Here is an 18,649-nt window from a genome sequence, read left to right on the forward strand (position 1 = left end):
AAGAAACATCACCACTCATTTATTAGGTTTGTGATTATTATTATTATAAAAAATGTACTACTAATTGCTATCATATAGTTTTCTTAAATCACATTATTTGCATAATTACTTTATTGTTTTATTTATTTAATTTATGAATTTTATTTTCTTAAGATATTGGTTTAGTGTGTTTAGATTTACTTTTTAGAATTGTTTGTTTGATGATTAGTTTTTATAATAAAATCTTGCTGCACGTTCTTTGACAGATCGACATTGAAGTATTTACCGCTTATAATATATTTTGTTTTGTGCATTTGCAAATACTAAATTAGACACATCAATGCTTATCTTAATATAGACTTTTATCTATTTTATATCATATTTATTTAAAATGCCCGTCTATTATTACTTCGTTAGTTTATTTAATTGAAGTGTTGAAATTATATACTAATTTAACCAAAAAGATAAAAGAATTAGAGACTAATTTACTTTAAGAATTAGAATTTTAAGGATTAATTTGTACAATTAAAGTTAATTTACTTGATTTTTAGTAATTTCACACTTCATCCACATAAAGTAATTTATACTAGATGAAAGGGTATAATTTTTTGAAAAGAGGGATATAAATAAAATATAGGATAAACCTTAAGAAGCTAATTGTAATTATTTATTCATTAATATATGAGATGATATTATATATCATTGTTTTTCATATTATATTGCTTATCCTTAACATTTAAAAATTATATATTTTTATTTTTATATTATATAACTTTATAATAAAAACTCATTCCTTAAGAATTTTTATTAAATAGTCGTTAATTGGATATAGTTATATACTATTTGTCTCGTGAGTTTTGATGTAATATATAACTTGTTTTCTGTATAAATCCTTTTGTATTTTGATGCAATTAAGAAATTAAATTTATAAAAAATATATCATCAAACTTTTTAATAAAATTATAATTATAGTATAACAAAATTAATAATAAAAATAATAACTAATATATTTTAATAATTTAAAAATTAAATTATATAAACTTTCAATAATTTAATAAATATAAATACTTTTAAAATATTTAAATTTTACTAGAATTTAATTATATTAAAAATTAAAGTAATTAAGTAAGACTAATTAATTATTATTGTACGGACACTAAATTTGATTTTGCAGAGAAATTAAATAAAAAATTCTAATATAATAAATAAACTATAAAAGGTAATTTGTATATTGTATCAAATGTTAGAGACAAATAGTATAAAATCATATCTAGTTAACGATTATTTAACAAAAATTTAAACAAAAAAGATTTTTAGTATAAAATTATAAAATAAATTAATAAAAATTATTTTTAAATATTAAAGAATAGTTAATAAAAAAATACAGATATAAACAGTAATTATCTCTTAATATATATATATATATTTCTTTTTCCCATATTCTTATTCTTTATAACGACATTAGTTTGTTTAATGTTATTAACGGTTTCAGGAAAATCTATAGATTGATCACACTATGAATAAGAGCATGGCTCTAAGTTACATCATAATATAGGAAATCATAGCTCAATACTCTATTACGGTTCCTAACTGAGTCTCTAACCAACTGACATTGCTCTTCTCCCTGCTCTCTTTCTCTCACAACAAAATTGTCTCTCTTCCAAGAAAATTTACTTTCCGAGAAAAATATAACGAAGATGACCCATTTCTTTTACTACTATTCTGCATTGCTGTTCATTATTATCTTCATTGCACCTGTTTCTCATGCAAGACCACATCCCCAACCAGGTTCTTTCTCTTCTTATTTTCTTTCTTTACTTTCTGTGGAAACATTTATTATGATTTTCTTGGGAACCAAACAACCGGCCTTAATTAGCTTTTTGCCTTCTCCACATGCATACCCATTTCCCTAAATTTGTGTTCTTGTTGTTTCTGTACATTGACCATAATTAATTCAAGAGTCCCGTTTGGTTGTTGAGAAAATACAAGAAAGTAAAGAATCTCGAAAATATTTCATCTTTTTCTTGAATTATAACTAAAACAACTATTGCCAAAAGGCCCTAAGTTCATATTTTCTTGCTCTTCGGAAATATCATCGCTTGATTTAGGGCATTTTTCTTGAATCAGCACTAATCAAATTTTCTTTTCATGAATGTGTATACAGACCCAAGTTATCAAGAGTTTGTAGTGAATGCTACGGATCTGCCATCAGAGGACTACTATGATTACATAATTGTTGGAGGTGGTACTGCTGGTTGCCCATTGGCTGCTACTTTGTCACAATCTTATAGAGTTCTTCTTCTTGAACGTGGTGGTGTTCCTTATAGTAAACCCAATGTGATGACCCAAGAAGGGTTCCTCGCTACACTTACTGAAGTCAATACCTTTGATTCCCCTGCTCAGTCCTTCACTTCTGAGGACGGTGTCCCTAACGCTAGAGGCCGAATTCTTGGTGGCAGCAGCGCTATCAATGCCGGCTTTTATAGCCGCGCTGACACAGAGTTCTTTCGGCAATCAGGTGTCAATTGGGATATGAGGGTTGTGAATCAGTCTTATGACTGGATTGAGAAAGCAATTGTATTTAGGCCTGAGCTTAGGAACTGGCAATCGGCTGTTAGAGATGGCTTGTTGGAAGCTGGGGTTGATCCATATAATGGGTTTAGTCTGGATCATTTGATGGGTACTAAGATTAGTGGCTCTACTTTCGATGGGTCGGGAAGGAGACACAGTTCAGCTGATCTTCTCAATTATGCCAATGCTCGGAATATTAAAGTTGCTGTACATGCAAGTGTGGAGAGAATACTACTGGCTTCCACTTCCTTCTCAAGGTCTAAGATTACAGCAATTGGGGTGGTTTATCGTGATCAAAGAGGACATTATCACCATGCAATGGTGCATGACAATGGTGAGGTGATACTATCTGCCGGTGCCATTGGAAGTCCACAAATGCTATTGCTGAGTGGCATTGGACCGAGACCTTACCTATCAACCTGGGGAATTCCTGTTGCATATCATCTTCCATATGTAGGGCAGTACCTCTATGATAATCCTCGAAATGGTATCTCAATCGTGCCTTCCATCCCACTAGAGCACTCATTGATACAGGTGGTTGGCATTACTGATGTGGGGGCTTATCTTGAGGCAGCTTCCAATGTAATCCCATTTGCATCTCCTGCTCGTTCCGTTTTCATTAGGCCTCCATTTGCACCTCTGTATCTCACAGTGGCCACCCTTATGGAGAAAATCACTGGGCCACTTTCTACTGGTTCACTAAGGCTTGCTTCAACAGATGTCAGAGTGAATCCAATTGTTCGATTCAATTATTTTTCTCATCCTCTGGATGTAGAAAAGTGTGTAAATGGAACTCGCAAGATAGGGGATGTGCTGAGGAGCCGGTCTATGGAGGACTTCAGGTTCCATGAATGGTTTGGAGCTCGAAATTTTAGATTTGTAGGGCCTGCTCTGCCTATTGACCAATCTGACTTTCTGCAGATGGCTGATTTTTGTCATCGAACTGTTAGCACCATATGGCATTACCATGGGGGTTGTGTTGTGGGGAAAGTGGTTGATCGTGATTATCGGGTCCTTGGTGTTGGCTCACTTCGTGTTGTTGATGGCTCAACATTTACAGTATCTCCTGGGACAAACCCTCAAGCTACAGTGATGATGCTGGGGAGGTATGCATTTGCTTTTAGTTTAGTCCAATGCTGTTCCTTGAATCTATTATTCTTAGAGAGAGAAACTGATTTGTCTTCTTTTGCAGATACATTGGGCTGAAGATAATCAACGAGCGAACGAAATATAAATGATCCTCGATCCCTTTTGTGCTGAGAGAATCCATGTATTACTGATCTGACAGATTGATTTTACATCTATCGTTCCTGAAAATAGTTACTTGTGCAATTCCTATAGATGAAACGTGCTGCTGCAGAATCACTGGCTAGTTTCATTCATTCATTCTAAACAACAAAATGTATAAAGAAATACTGACGCTTAGTTCAAACAGTGTGACTGAATAACTGTTGAAGCAGAGACTGCTTCTTTGTTGTTTTGAGTTTTGCTAAAGGAGTACATAGCATATGAAATGTTTGATAAGCATGTCTTAGAAATTGTATATGTAGCTATGACTGCATGGTGAAACAACTCTCCAGTCAGCTATTGACATTTTTGTACTTTCAGACTGCAATCAAATTCTCTGTACAAAGCTTTTTCTAATTCTTGACAGAAATTTTTTCCTTTGAATATCACATCTTGATTGTTAATTTGGATGTGCATCAATCCTTTATTAAGCTGTTAGTGTTATTGATTGTGCTATTGCTGAGATGTAATGTTTTTTTTTTTTCTTTTTTCTGATCTAGTTATTGATTGTCATTGCAGTGCTACTTATTTTCTTCTACCTAGGATGCATTATTAGCTGAAGAAATCAACCTTCTTCTATTTTTTAAGTCTTGTTTAAATATTATTCTTTTGAGTTCCAAGTCTATTTAGAGACTTTGACCTGTACGAAACCTGACCAATGAATAAATGGGGCACTACCTGTTCCTCTAGAGTATAATTATGTTCCTGGATGAAGTTGGTGGTCTTGGCATTATAAGACAATCAAAAGACACAAAAAGTTACAATCTTTAGTACATTAGAAAATTCAATGGCATCCATAATTCAGGTAGCCAAGAAAAACAAGAAGGCAGTGCTTTCCCATTAATGGAGGAAACAGCTTTCGAGTTTTGAGCATAATAAATAAAAATTATAACTGGTTTTGTATTTAGTTTCAATGATATACAGAATATAATCAAGAAAAGTCATAGAAATATGCCTAAAGTAAACACTGAGATATAGAATTGACATTGAGTGGCAAATATGCCATTTGGAATAAAACAAGAATTAATGGGTGACATGCATCCAAAATCACTGAGAAATTCAAAGCCAAACTGGAAGCCATTGTTGGCCATCTATGAAGTCAATGGACATGAAGGGTTCAGCTTCTGCTTCAGTAAGTTGTTTGGCCCACTCAACACGATCGGTGGTATCAGCTCCTGGTCCATGGCATTTGTACTCTGCTTGGAAAAGGTTTCTGCTCCAATCAAATTAAGAGAGCATCATCATCATCCTTTAGTTTAAACATGTAGAAAATGACCAATTGAGGAAAAGAAAAGAAGAAAGTTTGAAGGGTTTCTTACTCTGTGGTGCCACTGTAGCTCCAATTAGTCCAACCTCTAGGATCAATAGTCCTAGAAAGGTATGTCTTTGCAAAAATAGTCCTGGAATAGGCACCTTTAGCTCTTCCTAAGTAAACATCACCAATACCATAAACCTTTCCTTTGACAAAAACAAACCCACTATCATCATGTGATTCCCTGTTATGGGCAGTGATGGACCCATGGATCTTCACCCTCAAGTCTGCAATCACAAAGAGCTCACAGCTCTGCATTTGATGCAACAGACACTCCATTGTTAGAATAAAAGAACTTGAATGCAAATGATGATCTTATATAATTGATGGGTGTCAACTGCTTACATGGAAAATTGATCTTGCACGACCAAAGATAAAGTCAATTGAGCCTTGAATGTAGCAGTGGTCATAATAGTGTCTGCCTTTGTAATCAAATAGAGTGTTGTGGGTGCTGTAAAATGCACAGTGGTAGAATGCAACCATGTCTGCACCCACAAATGCTGCTACTGATTGGTTTTGAGAGGTAAAAGCCACCCCAGTGGGAGCCTCATTCTACAAATGCCAACAAAAAATTCTTAAAAGAGAAGAAAAAGGCAATGATGCTTCAGACAGAAAAGAGAGATATATTTGTACCTTGATACTAATACCAAAAGCAATGAAGTGTGGGGCTTCTACAGTAAATGTGGCAGATGCCTTGTTATCAGTAGAACTCAAGGACCAAACCAGGGCTGTCCTTCCTTTTCCATTCCCTCTCAAGAAAATATAGGGTTTGTTCTTTGGAATGTGTACCTTTTCTCTGCAACCCAAAATGTAAAATCAGAAAAAAAAAAGGTAAAATACATATATATATATATGTATCATCCTTCTTCACATATAATGAAAAAAAAAAAAAGTATTACTAATAGAATAAGAATGAACAAGTTACCTGTATACTCCTTTCCTAACATGGATGATAATCCATTTAGAATTGTTTTGAGGAACAGCATTGATGGCTTCTTGGATAGATGTAAAATCACCTTTTCCATTGATGTCGACCTTGATGGTGCGATTGGTGCCTATTTTCTGTGTCAATAAAGGAGAGTCTATAACTGTTTGTGCAGACAAGGCATAAGCATTGCCTGAAAAGGAGATGGCAACGACTGCTGCTAAAATGGCTGCCTTGAGAAACAACACCAAAGGAGACACAGAGGATAAAGGCATCCTTAACATTATTATGTTCTTGTCGTGGGTGAAAGAATGTATTTTTTTTTTTTTGTCTTTTTCTTTTTTGTTCTTTTCTAATAATAATAATAATAATTAAATACTGATTACGTTTAAATGGAAAAAGAAGAAAAGAAATTAAATGAAATGAGGTGGTAGTTTGTCTGTTTGTTTTGGAAGGAAATAACTGGCCATGGGTGTCTATGGTTAGGAAGCACCTCTCTTTTTTTAGAGGGATTTAACAGAAACTTGTGTGGTTCATATGTGCTTTTATTAGTTTTTATTTGTGCAATAAATAGAATTCTTTTGTTATTTTTATTGCCTTTTTATAGCAATATGCCAGATGATCGACTATGTGCTACTTTTTCTTAATAAAATATAGTAGCAAATTTCATTGACACGGTGCCGTGTCATTTTTTAGAAAACTTTTATTTTCTATTCATGTGGTAAATCTTTTAAACATCATAATGTAAGAATTTATGTTATTGTTTGTTATCGATTGAGAAAATAAAACAAATAAAGTCTATTGCTAGTAAAGGATTTTTGGCAAGGCTGATGATAAGATTTAGAGATTTTGAGTTGGCCATTAGATTTACCAGAAAAGAGCAATTGACAACTGAAACTGACAAAAATCAAAATAAAGCTCATGAATAATTCTTTCATCCCACAGTAAGTTTTATAACACAACACCCAGCAGTAGGAACATGGTACAAGTTTTCTTGTGGGTCAAAGCTCAACTACACTGTAACTCAACTGAGACCAAAATAGTACTTTGTTTGAATTTTGATACTTCATACATATCGCAGATTTACTGTGGGAGCCCAAAATTCCTTCACTATCACTTTTGTATCAATTAACCACCATAAATCCCCAGCAATGCTACAAGCCCCAGGTCACAACAGCATTTCAATAATTAAAAATTGGACACGCTGCTAAAATACCTACAAGATGTATAATTCATGACTCAAGTTTCAGGTACTGATTCTATGGCTGGGGCTTCTAGCGCCTCTGGATCCACTGCCACAGGCACAGCATTCTCAACCTTCGGTACCTCCTCTGCTCCTGAATGTACATTCCCATGCGCACCTGGAGACATAGGAGACATCCCTGATTCAGGAGCTTCAGATCCTGGAGCTGTAACATCCTTCTCATCAAAGCGTGAAACACGTGGCCTTTCAAATCTGTCATAGCTTCGGCTTCGGCTTCGGCTACGACGAGGACTACGGCTATAGCTACGACTACGACGAGGACTACGGCTGTAGCTGCGACTATGACCTCGAGACCAACTCCGACTACGACTACGACTGCAACTCCAGCTCCTACTTCTGCTACGACTGCGGCTATAGCCCCATGTTCTAACTCTTTCAGGACTACGGCTAGAACTTCTATCCCTACTTCTGTCAACAATTTCTCTTCTACCATCAAACCTTCCTCTTCCACGTCCACGTCCACGACCATCCATATTGTTGTAGCGATCATGTGGGCCGCCACGTTCACTCCTGCCCCAACCAACATTACCACCAAATTCACGTCCCCTGTTTCCACGACCAAAAAATGAGTCATTTCTCCCACCACGGCCCCCAAAGGGGCCATCCCTCATCCCACCACGTCCACCAAAGTTGCCATCCCTCATCCCACCTCGTCCACCAAAGTTGCCATCCCTCATCCCGCCACGACCACCAAAACCGCCATCCCTCATCCCGCCACGACCACCAAAAACACCATCCCTCATCCCACCACGACCACCAAAAACACCATCCCTCATCCCACCACGACCCCCAGAATCCCAGCGCCCGCCACCTGAATCAAATCGGTTCATCCCACCTCGATCCTTGCTTAGACCAGGCCCACCACGCAATGCCATCTCTCGTACCTCAGGGGGCACATGCTGGTTAGCTCCCTCCAGCACTTTAATCAAATCAGGTGCATATTTCCAGTCCTGCTCTGAGAAAAAGGTGTAAGCCACACCGGTTGCACCAGCCCTCCCAGTTCTGCCAATTCGGTGGACATAATCCTCAATCCCAGTAGGGAAGTCGTAGTTTATCACTACCCTGTAACACACAAGACACAGTCAAATTGGAGAAAATAATAACAATAACGAAAATAGTAATAATAGTATCACAATTTAAAATCTAAATCAATAAATAACTAAACATGCACATATATAATGTTCAAGCTCTTTGTCCTATGCAGCAGCAATATTTTCTACCTACTTCCATTTATACAAACAAATAACAAGTTTAACCTTATATCTTTGATATCAAGACCTCGGGCAGCAACATCAGTGGCAACTAAAATTGGTGACTTTCCACTCCGGAACTGATTTAAAACCCAGTCTCTTTCACCCTGAGACTTGTCTCCATGAATTGCAGCTGCCCCAAACTGGTGCCCAATGCTACGTGCAAGCTGGTCACACAATCTCTTAGTGGAGCAGAAAATAATAACCTTTGAACCTCTCTCTTGTGCTCTAAGGATCTGCCCCAAGCGACTTTCCTTCTCCATTTGCGGGACTACTTCTACATACTGCAGAATCAATTCATATCGTCCAGCTTGGTATGAGAACATATGACGTGGACAAGAAAAAAAAAAAAAAAATCAAAGGACCAAGAGGTTAAAATTTTGGTTACAATTTCAATACCCAAAGGGTATTTGTGTAATTTCCAGCTTTGCTGGAACAGTAGTTAAAATTTATTTTAGGATTTAATCTTAATAATTATTATTGAGTCTTGCTCTAAAACCTTGTTCGATTTCAATAAAGTGTTCATTTAGAGAATCCTTTAAAGATTAGGAGTCAAAATCTTTAGGTTTAGGATTAGTTACACCAATAAACATCTAGGCTTGTACAATTTATTATTCAGTTTTAGATTCACTAAGATTTATTGCAAATTGCTTCTCTAGAATTGTGCGTCTCCAATTCCATTTAGGTGTGACTCCTAAACCTTCTAGTATCGACTCTTTGAAGTTTTGTTGTCTTTTTTGTTTCCTTTCCTATTCCTCTTTATAGAAATTCAGACCTGAAATTCAATTTTAAACCTTTATCTTCTGTGAAAATCAACATAGAACAGGTTATCGAAATTTGTCCTACATCAGCATAGATAGACCTCCAAAATATAAGAAACGTGTAAAAAGTTTATAAAAGAAGGGAAAGTGTAAAAAAAGTACCTTCTGATAGGCACTTTTGCAATGTTTTTGGGTTTACCGCTCATACTTTGCACTTTGATATCACACCAACTAATATCACTAGCTTTCTACGATTTGACAAATTGATATATAACATTGATTTCTTATTAATAAAATCATTTAATGAATGAATTTATCATATGAACTCCTGATTAATAAAATCAACATGTATTTTTAATTTTATTAGGAACAAAAAGAAATAATTGTCAAAATAAGTTTATGAATAGGAGTATTCTGGTAGTTAGTTTGATGGTTATAACTTAAGAAATGATTCTATTATTGAAAGTCCATGTTATATTAATATCGCATAATAAGATAATAACAGTATTAGTCAGTAGGGTCCTAAAGTACTAAAAAATGAAACATGATGCCCCCAAAATGTGTTTAAAAAACGAAAAAACCACCACAGCTCTCGAGTATAAAAGCATCTAACCACATGAGTAATTTTCTCTAACCCTTTCCTTAAGAAAATTGAGGGAAAAACCAATTATCATTTATTTTTTGAAGAATAGAAGGAGATTTAGGCAAAAAATTCAAAGTGTTTTACAAATACAGCATAATGATAAGAGGCATTCAGACATAGAAAACAAAACTGAACTACTTCAAATCTTACCTGTGTGATGGACTTGTTTGCAGCAAGTTCATCAACACTGCCAATGTTCACCTGAACTGGATTCACAAGAAGATCATTTGCTATTTTCCTCACTTCTTTAGGCCAGGTTGCAGTGTACATAAGTGTCTGTCTCCGCGGAGGTATCTCATTCACAATTTTGCGGATTTGAGGTTCAAAACCCATATCAAGCATCCGATCAGCCTCATCAAGCACAAGGAGGGAAACTTGCCCAAAATCTATCTTCTTCATTTCAAGGATATCATTGAGTCTACCAGGAGTTGCCACTACAATATCTGCACCTCGGGTTAGTTCTTTTAGTTGAGGGCCCTTCGGAGCTCCACCATACAAGCACTGCAATTAGAGATGGAGGCATATGACAAACCAATAGTTCAAAGGCAAATTATCTGTACTACAAACTACTCTAGTGGCGAAAGATGTGACCCACCGTGCAAGAGACCCTTGATGACCGTCCAAATTTTATCACCTCGTCTTGTATTTGTGTGGCCAACTCTCTTGTTGGAGCCAAAACCAACACAGTGGGGCCATTCTGAGGATTATTCCGACATTGCCTGAGAAGAATGAAGGCAGGAATCAAGTACCCCAGTGTTTTACCAGAACCAGTTTTTGCAATTGCCACTATATCACGATTCCGTAAAGCAATTGGCCATGTTTGTGCCTGGATTGGAGTAGGAGCTAGGAACCCAGCATCACGTATCTGAAATAGAAATGCAATTAGACAGTGAGAAACAAAAAGTTACATGCATAAATTTATCTATATGTAATGAAAACATTTTAAGAGAAACAAATGACAAAAGCAACATGTTCTGGCCCAAAAAAAAAAAAGAAAAAGAAAAAAAAAAAAAACTAAAATCCACAGGTATACGGTTGCTTACAGAAGCAACTCGAGGCAACTAAATAGGGCAATTAAGACATATGAGGCGGAGCCAATAAGCAAGAAATCCCAGTCACATCAGGTGTGAATTGGACAAATGGCAAACCACCCTTCTAGAAGATGCACAAGAAAGGCTCCAACTGTCCATTTTGCAGCATCCAAAAATCAGAATAGTTGTTGCATGTATAAGTGTGCCAATAGCAGAGCAGCGTACGACATATGCTCCTCGTCTGGAGCAGATATCGCACCTGCGACAAGTGAGAACTAATGAGTTTAAAACAATTGAGAAGGCAAAAAATATCTCAAAACACAGTGAAGCAGATCCCATATGTGGCTCTCAAAACCCAATACATAGAACCTAAAAATAACACCCCGTAGTACAACTTACATCGTTCAATATCTCAGGAGGGAAACCACTGGCCTCAAATGTGATGAATGGAGCAGGAACATCGTCACCCTATGCAATTAAAAGAATAAAGCAAGTTACATGCAACTCAAATCGAGGAAAAAAACCTGCAGGTACAAAAAGATAAGAGGCACAAGGCACAAATACAATCCAATGAGAAAACAAAAGCTTCCATAAGAAACAAAAATGAGAACTTTGGAGAAGGAAGAAGGGACAATATATAGACAAAGAATACTACATGCTAAAGTAACATGTTGAAAGCATAAAACCCATCTATAACCAACAAAGGGAAATAAGAAGAGAAACACCATCCCCTTGCTGAATTTCACATTATGGACTACACAGTTGTGTTGCTGAAAAGCCTGAATTGAACTTAGTAACAAATCATACACATGCATGGTATATAGTTGCATTACATAAAACTTTGAATTTAATTTAGTACTAACCATAAAATGCAGAGTTATTAGACATGTAAACATATATTATTCAAAAAAAAGAGACCTACATACACACATACGAGTTTGAATTCAGCACCAAGATGCATTAATATCCATTTGTACATAAATGGTGAAAGAAAGCAGATACATATTGAAAATCCAATCAAAATACAAACCGTAGCTGTAACTTCATGCACTTGGCGATAAACTTCTACAGATGAGAGGTTCTTAGCATCTAAAACTGCATCAAAAGGAGGCCTTATGACAGCATTGTTTGGAAATGCAGGACGACCACTAGCATTATTATAAATATTGTGCATGGTTTGGCCAGCTGAATTAAGTCCACCAGCATAACCTTGTGAGGCATTTTGAAATGGCATATCAGCCATCCTTGACTCCTGAATGAACAAAAATCATAAAAGGAGAAGATTTATAATATGCATCAAATCCTCAATAACACTCATGCTAAATCATTTTAAAGCAAGGAAAAGAAGATGGGCCATTAACACATATTTTCACCAAAATTGTCCCCATTAACGCATAAGACTAAAATGGTGAATGGTTATTTAAACATAAAAGGAACCTGCTGATTTCTCTCCATTGGTATGGCTGCAAGGCTAGGCTGACCAGAACCCACTGCAGGCGGCCCTTCCATTTTAGAACTAAAGTAGTAATCATCGCCAGTCCTACCGTGCATATTAGCCAAAGTAGACTGCTGACTGGGCATCATCGATGAGCCACCATGATTTTGGAACCTAGGACCATACTGCTGATGAATTAAATCAGCCCCACTTTGCTGCACCTGGGCCATGGTAGCAGGCTGTTGCATATTGACAGCAGAACCATTGAACTGCTTAGGTTGACTAACATGAGGACCTGCCTGGGACGTTGAAACTGGATTGCCCCCCACAGGGAGGCTTTGAGAGGATGGTGCACCAGACTGTTGGAAATGAGATGGAGAAAAGTTGGTTTGGTTTCCCTGTTGAAAGTCACCTTCCCCCCTCTTTGGTAATGGAGCCTTATAATCAGGTTGATTAGGAAACTGCTGCTGTGAGCTTGGTTGGTTTAGTGGAAGCATATTTTGCTGATACGCCATATAATGCTGATATGTAAATTGCTGTCCTTGTTGTTGTGGCACCTGTAAGCTCTGATGCTGCAGCATGTGCTGCCCACCTTGTGGAGGCATCTGCTGAATGGCTTGTTGTTGCAATGGCTGCTGTGGCAATTGCTGGCCTCCATGCTGAGACATCTGCTGACCCATGTGTGAAAACATCGGTTGAACTGGATGCTGCATCATTTGTGCTCTCAGTTGCCCTGGCTGTTGCATGCCCTGTGACATTTGTGAACCTTGTTGTTGGACAACCTGCCGATTAGAAACTTGCGCCCCTGGGAGCCCCTGTTCCTGTGGCATTAATTGTCCATGCTGTTGAGGCAACTGGCTGATCTCTTGCCCCTGTTGTTGTGTCACTTGAGCCTGCTGAGGTAACTGACTGCTCTGTTGCCCCTGCTGTTGCATTGTTTGCTGAGTGGTTTGAGCCACCAAGCCACTCAGTTGTACTGGATGCACCACTGTTATCTGAGGCAACTTAGGTATAACAAGAGGAGGAGGTGCGCCAGGTGGCAATGGTGGAGGCACTGAGGCTGGTTTTTCATACTGTGTGACATTGGTTTCAGGGTTCCAATAGTATAAAAGGCCAGTACTTCCATCAATCAATCCCATCCAAGGTTTAGGGAGAGTGGGATCCTCTGGGGCATAACGCGGTCCAAGGGAAGCAGATGATGGTTCTGCAGTTGCCATTCCTGATATACTAATCTACAAAAGAGTAAGCACATTAACCACTATATAAAAGAGAGAAATTGCAAACCCTTGATTGTCAAATTCAATTTCATGCCTACCAACTAGATTAACTGATAGAGTTAGTCGGTACATTCAAAGACAAACTATATTTTGCTCACACAAATTTAAAACCATCTCAGAACCACATAATCTAATCAAAGCAAAATCTTGGTAAGGTTACTCATGTTAGAAGTAATTACTCATATACATATTAGAACTCATTCCATTAAAGTCTTTTTATCCACCTGATAATTTGAACACATATAAACCCAATAAGAAATAACTGTTGAAAGCTAAAGAAGCTAATAAAGTTCTGCCATATTATATGGATTTCATTTGCATATCAAGTATTAGTTGCATGTATCCTTTCGCTTGTTTAATTTATCCAAAATTGTAAAAACAATTGGTAAAAAGAAAATAATCTTCCTCAAACCCTGAAAAGTAACAAGCATTTAGTTTCGACAGTCAGATTAAAAAAAACATACATGGTTCATCAAACCCAAATCATCTAAAAACACAGATTAAATTTATCACACCCAGTAATTATTATTCTTATGATACAAATTAAAAATTCTTGCATTTCGTAGAAAATGTGAAATCATTTAAAGAAGAGAAACAAATATAAAAAAAAAAAAAAGTAAAGCTCACCCAACTCGAAACTGAAAGTCGGCGCGTGAACACCACGCACCGTCGTCGTCGTTGGGGTAAGTTGGATTAGGGATTATAATAGGATCGAAAGTGGCAAAGTTTCTGGCGATCTAATATCTGCAACGAAGATGCGGATTTAGGGTTTAGGGTTAGGGTTAGGGCTAGGTGACCGGAGTTTGCCCCCTTTTTATTATTCTTAATCTTTCTTCTGCTTCCCTTTATGGTCCAGACTGAAACTGCATATTTCGATATTGTGTTTGGCTTTTTAAGTTTTAGCCCTCTCTTTGCATTTTATCTCTGCGATAACAACTGGTAGTTCTTGTTTTTTCTTCCTTTACTGTTATAATTTTATTTAATTATTTTATATTCTATAAATTTTTTTTGCCCAAATTTCAGTTTTACATGATTAACAATCTATAATTTTATATATAACAAAAATAGTTTAACTATGGCTACGTAAAAATATTAAAAAAAACATTTATTATTTTATTATGAATATTAATTCATAAGAAATTATTTTTTTCTCTTTAAATTTATAATTATGATTTTTTAGATTTTAGTTTTTACATATATACTCTTATTAATATTTTGATTTATTTATTTATTTATTTATTTTATTTTTTATAGTATTTCTTACTATATATTAAGTTTGATATTTTTTTAATTTTAATTTATTTATTAATTTGGATTACATTAATAAATAATGTTTTTTCTTTTGTAGTTTAATTTTTCTTCTATTCATTTTAAACTATTTATATATCTTCTTTTTCTTTTCAATAATTTATTTTTTTATTTTTTTATTATAGAAAAATTTAATCATCAATAAGAATTATAATAATAATTATAATAAATAAATTATAATAATAATCATACTTAAATATTGTATAGTTGTTCACAACTATGAGCCGGATATCGTGTATCACGAACGAAAAAAAATATGAATACGGATATAGTCAAATAGTAAAATTTATCTTTCCCAATAAGAAGACGCGAGTTCGATTCCCGTTATCTGCCCAAGTCTAAGGTAAGTCCAAGGTAAGATAATTTTATAAATAGGATAAACAATTAAGTATAATTGATCATGATAGTACAGTGATTCTATTCCCTATCTTCTTTCTTTTCTTTCCTCCTGCTCCAAAAAAAGAAAAAAGAAACCTAGTTAGTAATTAATTAATTACTAGTTAACAGAAACAACCCTAATTCTTAAAAAAAAAAAATTTCCTAAAGTTCTTTGTTCTCCATCATTTAAGCCTTTGCTTTTCCGTTTACTTATCTTATGCTTAGTATCTAGTCAAATTATATAATTTTATAATATTTTATAATTTCTACTTATAAACAATTTTAAAAAATAATCTAAAAAATTTTATTTTAATAAAAAGATATTGAAATTGATGTAGGGATATTTCACCTACAAATTAGATCTATTTAGCACCCAAATCTATAGAAATTGATGCAAATTGAGATGAATATGACTACTCTCACATTTTTTATTTTTATTGTTGTAGGATTTAGCAATAGAAGAAAAATCAAGAAAAAAGGATGTCAAAGAAGGGAGTAGCATGAAGAAATAAGAATGCATCAAGAATTCAAGATCTTTATGTGATCTAGTATTTGACACGACCCGTGTAATTTTATAAAGAAAAGCAATACGGACCGTGTCACTTTAAAGAAAAGCTATTGTGTTGTGACATGGTTCGTGTCAATTAATGAAGGAAAGCAATATAGTCTATGTCAGTTTTCTAGGAAGCTACTGTTTTATAACATGGACCATGTCGAATCATGAAGAAAAGTGACACGGTCCATGTCACGTAGGTTTCAACTCTAAGAGGTTTTTCACATGTTGACATGGTCTGTGTCACTTTATGTAGAAAACCAGCACGATCCGTGTCAAGCTGGAAATTTCATTTTAATTGAAGGACACATGGCAACATCAAGAATGTATATAAATACCCATCATTTAGATATTTAGAGGAAGAAACTACACCAAGGAGTCATCAAGGAAAGAAGAAAAACCCTAGAATAGATACCAAAATAAAGGTGATTTCAAGACAGCTCTACAAGTGAAGTTGGAGAGCAAAGCTATTATTTCTTAGTTTATTATTTTTAAATTGGTTGAATCCTTGTACTTCGTGATTTTATAATCTTGTAATGACGCTAAATTCTTTATTTTTCTTCTTGGAGATTGAACTTTTGATGAGGAACAACTAAATTATTATTGGGGTTATGGGTTAACTTTATGAATGTTGGATTTTAATTTTGAGTTTAATTAATTTGAAACCCTTTTATTTTTATGCTCAAGTTTTATGCTATAGCTGTTATTCTATTTTGTTTGGCCGGCAAATATGAATTCATTTCTGCTTGAGGTGTTGATTAAGAGGTTTGCACCCAAGGTGCTTGATGAAATGCTTGCCTTGGGAGTTTGCTAGGTAGAGATGCCTCTTAGAACCCAAGTGTCACTCTTCTACCTAATTGTGTCTTGTGAGCCTTTAAGATTTGTGGGATTGTGATTATTTCTTGGGTGAATAGGTGAGAGTTTCCCTCAAAAAATGAGTGAATTCTTTGGAGATTAAAGGTAGGAGTTAATCACTTACAAGGTTAATTTAGTTAATTTAGGTGGGTGAAGCACTATATATTAGGAGCATTTAATTAACTCAAGTAAAAACCAATAGGATCTTAGTGAGACCATTATGCCCTAGAAATCCTTAAACTTGAAATTCTCGCTTTATCTCAATTAGCTAGAATATAATTTAGTAGTTAAAGTAGTGCTAAAGTTGATTGTTAATTTCTTTTAATCCAATATAAATTGTTAGATATTAGTTAGCTAATTAATTTCAGTACTCATAAATTCAATCTTCGTGGGACGATACTCTACTCTCACTTTATTACTTTTGTGTGATTCGTATACTTGTGGGAATTTCACAACAAGTTTTTGGCGTTGTTGCCGAGGATTATTTTTGTGATATTGATACCAAGTTAGTTACCAAGTTATTTTTGTATTGGTGCATGCAAAGAACAAAAAGTTTTAATAGTGTGCTTGTGCCTTTTGATATGGAAATAAAAAGAACATTCGATTGAATAAAGCTTTGAGAGGAAGACCATCACAGTTACCAATCATGGCTTATCAAGAGAATCATTTTTCTAGAGCACCTAATAAGCAACATGCACCACCACCGGAGAATGAGAGGTCGATTATGGACTTCACTGTATATTTTGCCTAAGGATAGCAAAGGTTGGAAGCAAATAATTTTGAGATAAAGCCGACGATCATTCAAATGGTTTAAGGTTCCTTGTTTTATGGGTTGGCTAATGAGGACCCAAATGCGCATATTCAATTATTTTTGGATTTGTGTACCACATTCAAGATTAAAGGAATAAGTAAAGATGAGGTTCCTTTAAGACTTTTTCCATTCACTCTTAGAGATAAAGCAAGGATGTTATTGAATTCTTTGCAACTGGGAATAATTACCATTTGGGATAAGCTAGTGAAGTGTTTTCTTAGCAAATATTTTCCACCAGCAAAATCATCCAAGTTAAGGTCTGAAATTTCAAATTTTAGACAAAAAAGGGATGAGTCGTTGTACGACGCATGGGAGAGATATGAGGATCTTTTGAGGCATTGTCCACATCATGGGCTTCCAAAGTGGATGGTAATGTGCAATTTCTATAATGGGTTGGTTTCTTCCACTAAAGATACTTTAAATGCAGCGGGTAGAAGAAATTTATAAAAAGAAATTAGTAGATGAGGGTTATGAATTGATGGAGAAAATGGCCTCCAGCAGTTATAGATGGACGAATAAGACGACCAAGATGTCTAGAAGAGGAGGCAAGATTGAGGTGGACGTGTTGATAGCCTACAAACTCAGATTACTAGCTTAACAAAGCAAGGCTCCATAAATTGCAGTGCTATTAATGCTATAAAATTTTTATGTGTGAGTTGTGCAGGGGTAATGTTCATACAAGCGTAGATTGTCAAGTGGGAAACCCATTTTCCTCATCTTCATCGGAGCAAGTGAGCTATATTGGAAACTTTGCAAACTCGCATGTCAACAAACCTTATTCAAACACCTATAACCCCGGATGGAGAAATCATCCGAACTTGGATGGGGTAATCAACCTAATGTTCAAAGACCCAAACCCCCCCCCCCCCCCCGGCTTTTAACTAGCAAATTATAACTCTCAACCTCCAACCCAAGACAGGAAGCAAGCTTGGGAAGTTGCTTTAGAGAAGTTTATGAGAGTTGTCAATGATAAGCATGATAAGCTAGAAGCAAAAATGGATCAAATTGC

At 35.5% G+C, this 18,649-nt stretch overlaps 3 protein-coding genes and 1 non-coding gene across 5 annotated transcripts; 1 reads left to right on the plus strand and 3 right to left on the minus strand.

Annotated features, from left to right (window-relative positions):
• Positions 1–1,549: 1,549 nt before the first annotated feature.
• On the plus strand, positions 1,550–4,528 carry LOC107260750 ((R)-mandelonitrile lyase-like). Its single transcript, XM_015721687.3, has 3 exons — positions 1,550–1,767; positions 2,144–3,656; positions 3,743–4,528. The coding sequence occupies exons 1-3, from the start codon at positions 1,677–1,679 to the stop codon at positions 3,786–3,788; spliced, it is 1,650 nt and encodes a 549-aa protein (XP_015577173.2). The 5' UTR covers positions 1,550–1,676; the 3' UTR covers positions 3,789–4,528.
• A 187-nt stretch (positions 4,529–4,715) lies between these two features.
• Positions 4,716–6,727, minus strand: LOC8260826 (probable pectinesterase 67). Its single transcript, XM_002522970.4, has 5 exons — positions 6,075–6,727; positions 5,783–5,945; positions 5,495–5,701; positions 5,157–5,401; positions 4,716–5,050 (listed from the first exon to the last, which is right to left on the minus strand). The coding sequence occupies exons 1-5, from the start codon at positions 6,356–6,358 to the stop codon at positions 4,897–4,899; spliced, it is 1,053 nt and encodes a 350-aa protein (XP_002523016.1). The 5' UTR covers positions 6,359–6,727; the 3' UTR covers positions 4,716–4,896.
• Positions 6,728–6,972: 245 nt separating this feature from the next.
• Positions 6,973–14,662, minus strand: LOC8260825 (DEAD-box ATP-dependent RNA helicase 46). Of its 2 annotated transcripts, none has more exons than XM_048373464.1 (8): positions 14,368–14,662; positions 12,461–13,690; positions 12,054–12,275; positions 11,423–11,491; positions 10,588–10,857; positions 10,143–10,493; positions 8,595–8,872; positions 6,973–8,400 (listed from the first exon to the last, which is right to left on the minus strand). In XM_048373464.1, the coding sequence occupies exons 2-8, from the start codon at positions 13,673–13,675 to the stop codon at positions 7,314–7,316; spliced, it is 3,492 nt and encodes a 1,163-aa protein (XP_048229421.1). In that variant the 5' UTR covers positions 13,676–13,690; positions 14,368–14,662; the 3' UTR covers positions 6,973–7,313. The 2 variants fall into 2 exon arrangements, with proteins under 2 accessions (XP_048229421.1, XP_048229420.1); XM_048373463.1 differs by having other exon boundaries at positions 14,363–14,662.
• A 3,227-nt stretch (positions 14,663–17,889) lies between these two features.
• Positions 17,890–17,996, minus strand: LOC112535480. The gene has a single exon (XR_003079598.1). It is a non-coding gene; the product is annotated as a small nucleolar RNA R71 (small nucleolar RNA).
• Between the last annotated feature and the right edge of the window lie 653 nt (positions 17,997–18,649).

Source organism: Ricinus communis, chromosome 4 (genome assembly GCF_019578655.1).
Source record: "Ricinus communis isolate WT05 ecotype wild-type chromosome 4, ASM1957865v1, whole genome shotgun sequence".
In the NCBI taxonomy this organism is placed as follows: domain Eukaryota; kingdom Viridiplantae; phylum Streptophyta; class Magnoliopsida; order Malpighiales; family Euphorbiaceae; genus Ricinus; species Ricinus communis.

Coding starts and splice junctions, on each gene's coding strand:
- LOC107260750 (XM_015721687.3), top strand. CDS start 1,677: ATGACCCATTTCTTTTACTACTATTCTGCATTGCTGTTCATTATTATC. Junction 1,768..2,143: donor AAGACCACATCCCCAACCAG/GTTCTTTCTCTT, acceptor ATGTGTATACAG/ACCCAAGTTATCAAGAGTTT. Junction 3,657..3,742: donor ACAGTGATGATGCTGGGGAG/GTATGCATTTGC, acceptor CTTCTTTTGCAG/ATACATTGGGCTGAAGATAA.
- LOC8260826 (XM_002522970.4), bottom strand. CDS start 6,358: ATGTTAAGGATGCCTTTATCCTCTGTGTCTCCTTTGGTGTTGTTTCTC. Junction 5,946..6,074: donor GTTAGGAAAGGAGTATACAG/GTAACTTGTTCA, acceptor TTTGGGTTGCAG/AGAAAAGGTACACATTCCAA. Junction 5,402..5,494: donor GTGCAAGATCAATTTTCCAT/GTAAGCAGTTGA, acceptor CATCAAATGCAG/AGCTGTGAGCTCTTTGTGAT.
- LOC8260825 (XM_048373464.1), bottom strand. CDS start 13,675: ATGGCAACTGCAGAACCATCATCTGCTTCCCTTGGACCGCGTTATGCC. Junction 12,276..12,460: donor CAATGGAGAGAAATCAGCAG/GTTCCTTTTATG, acceptor TTGTTCATTCAG/GAGTCAAGGATGGCTGATAT. Junction 10,494..10,587: donor CATCAAGGGTCTCTTGCACG/GTGGGTCACATC, acceptor CTCTAATTGCAG/TGCTTGTATGGTGGAGCTCC.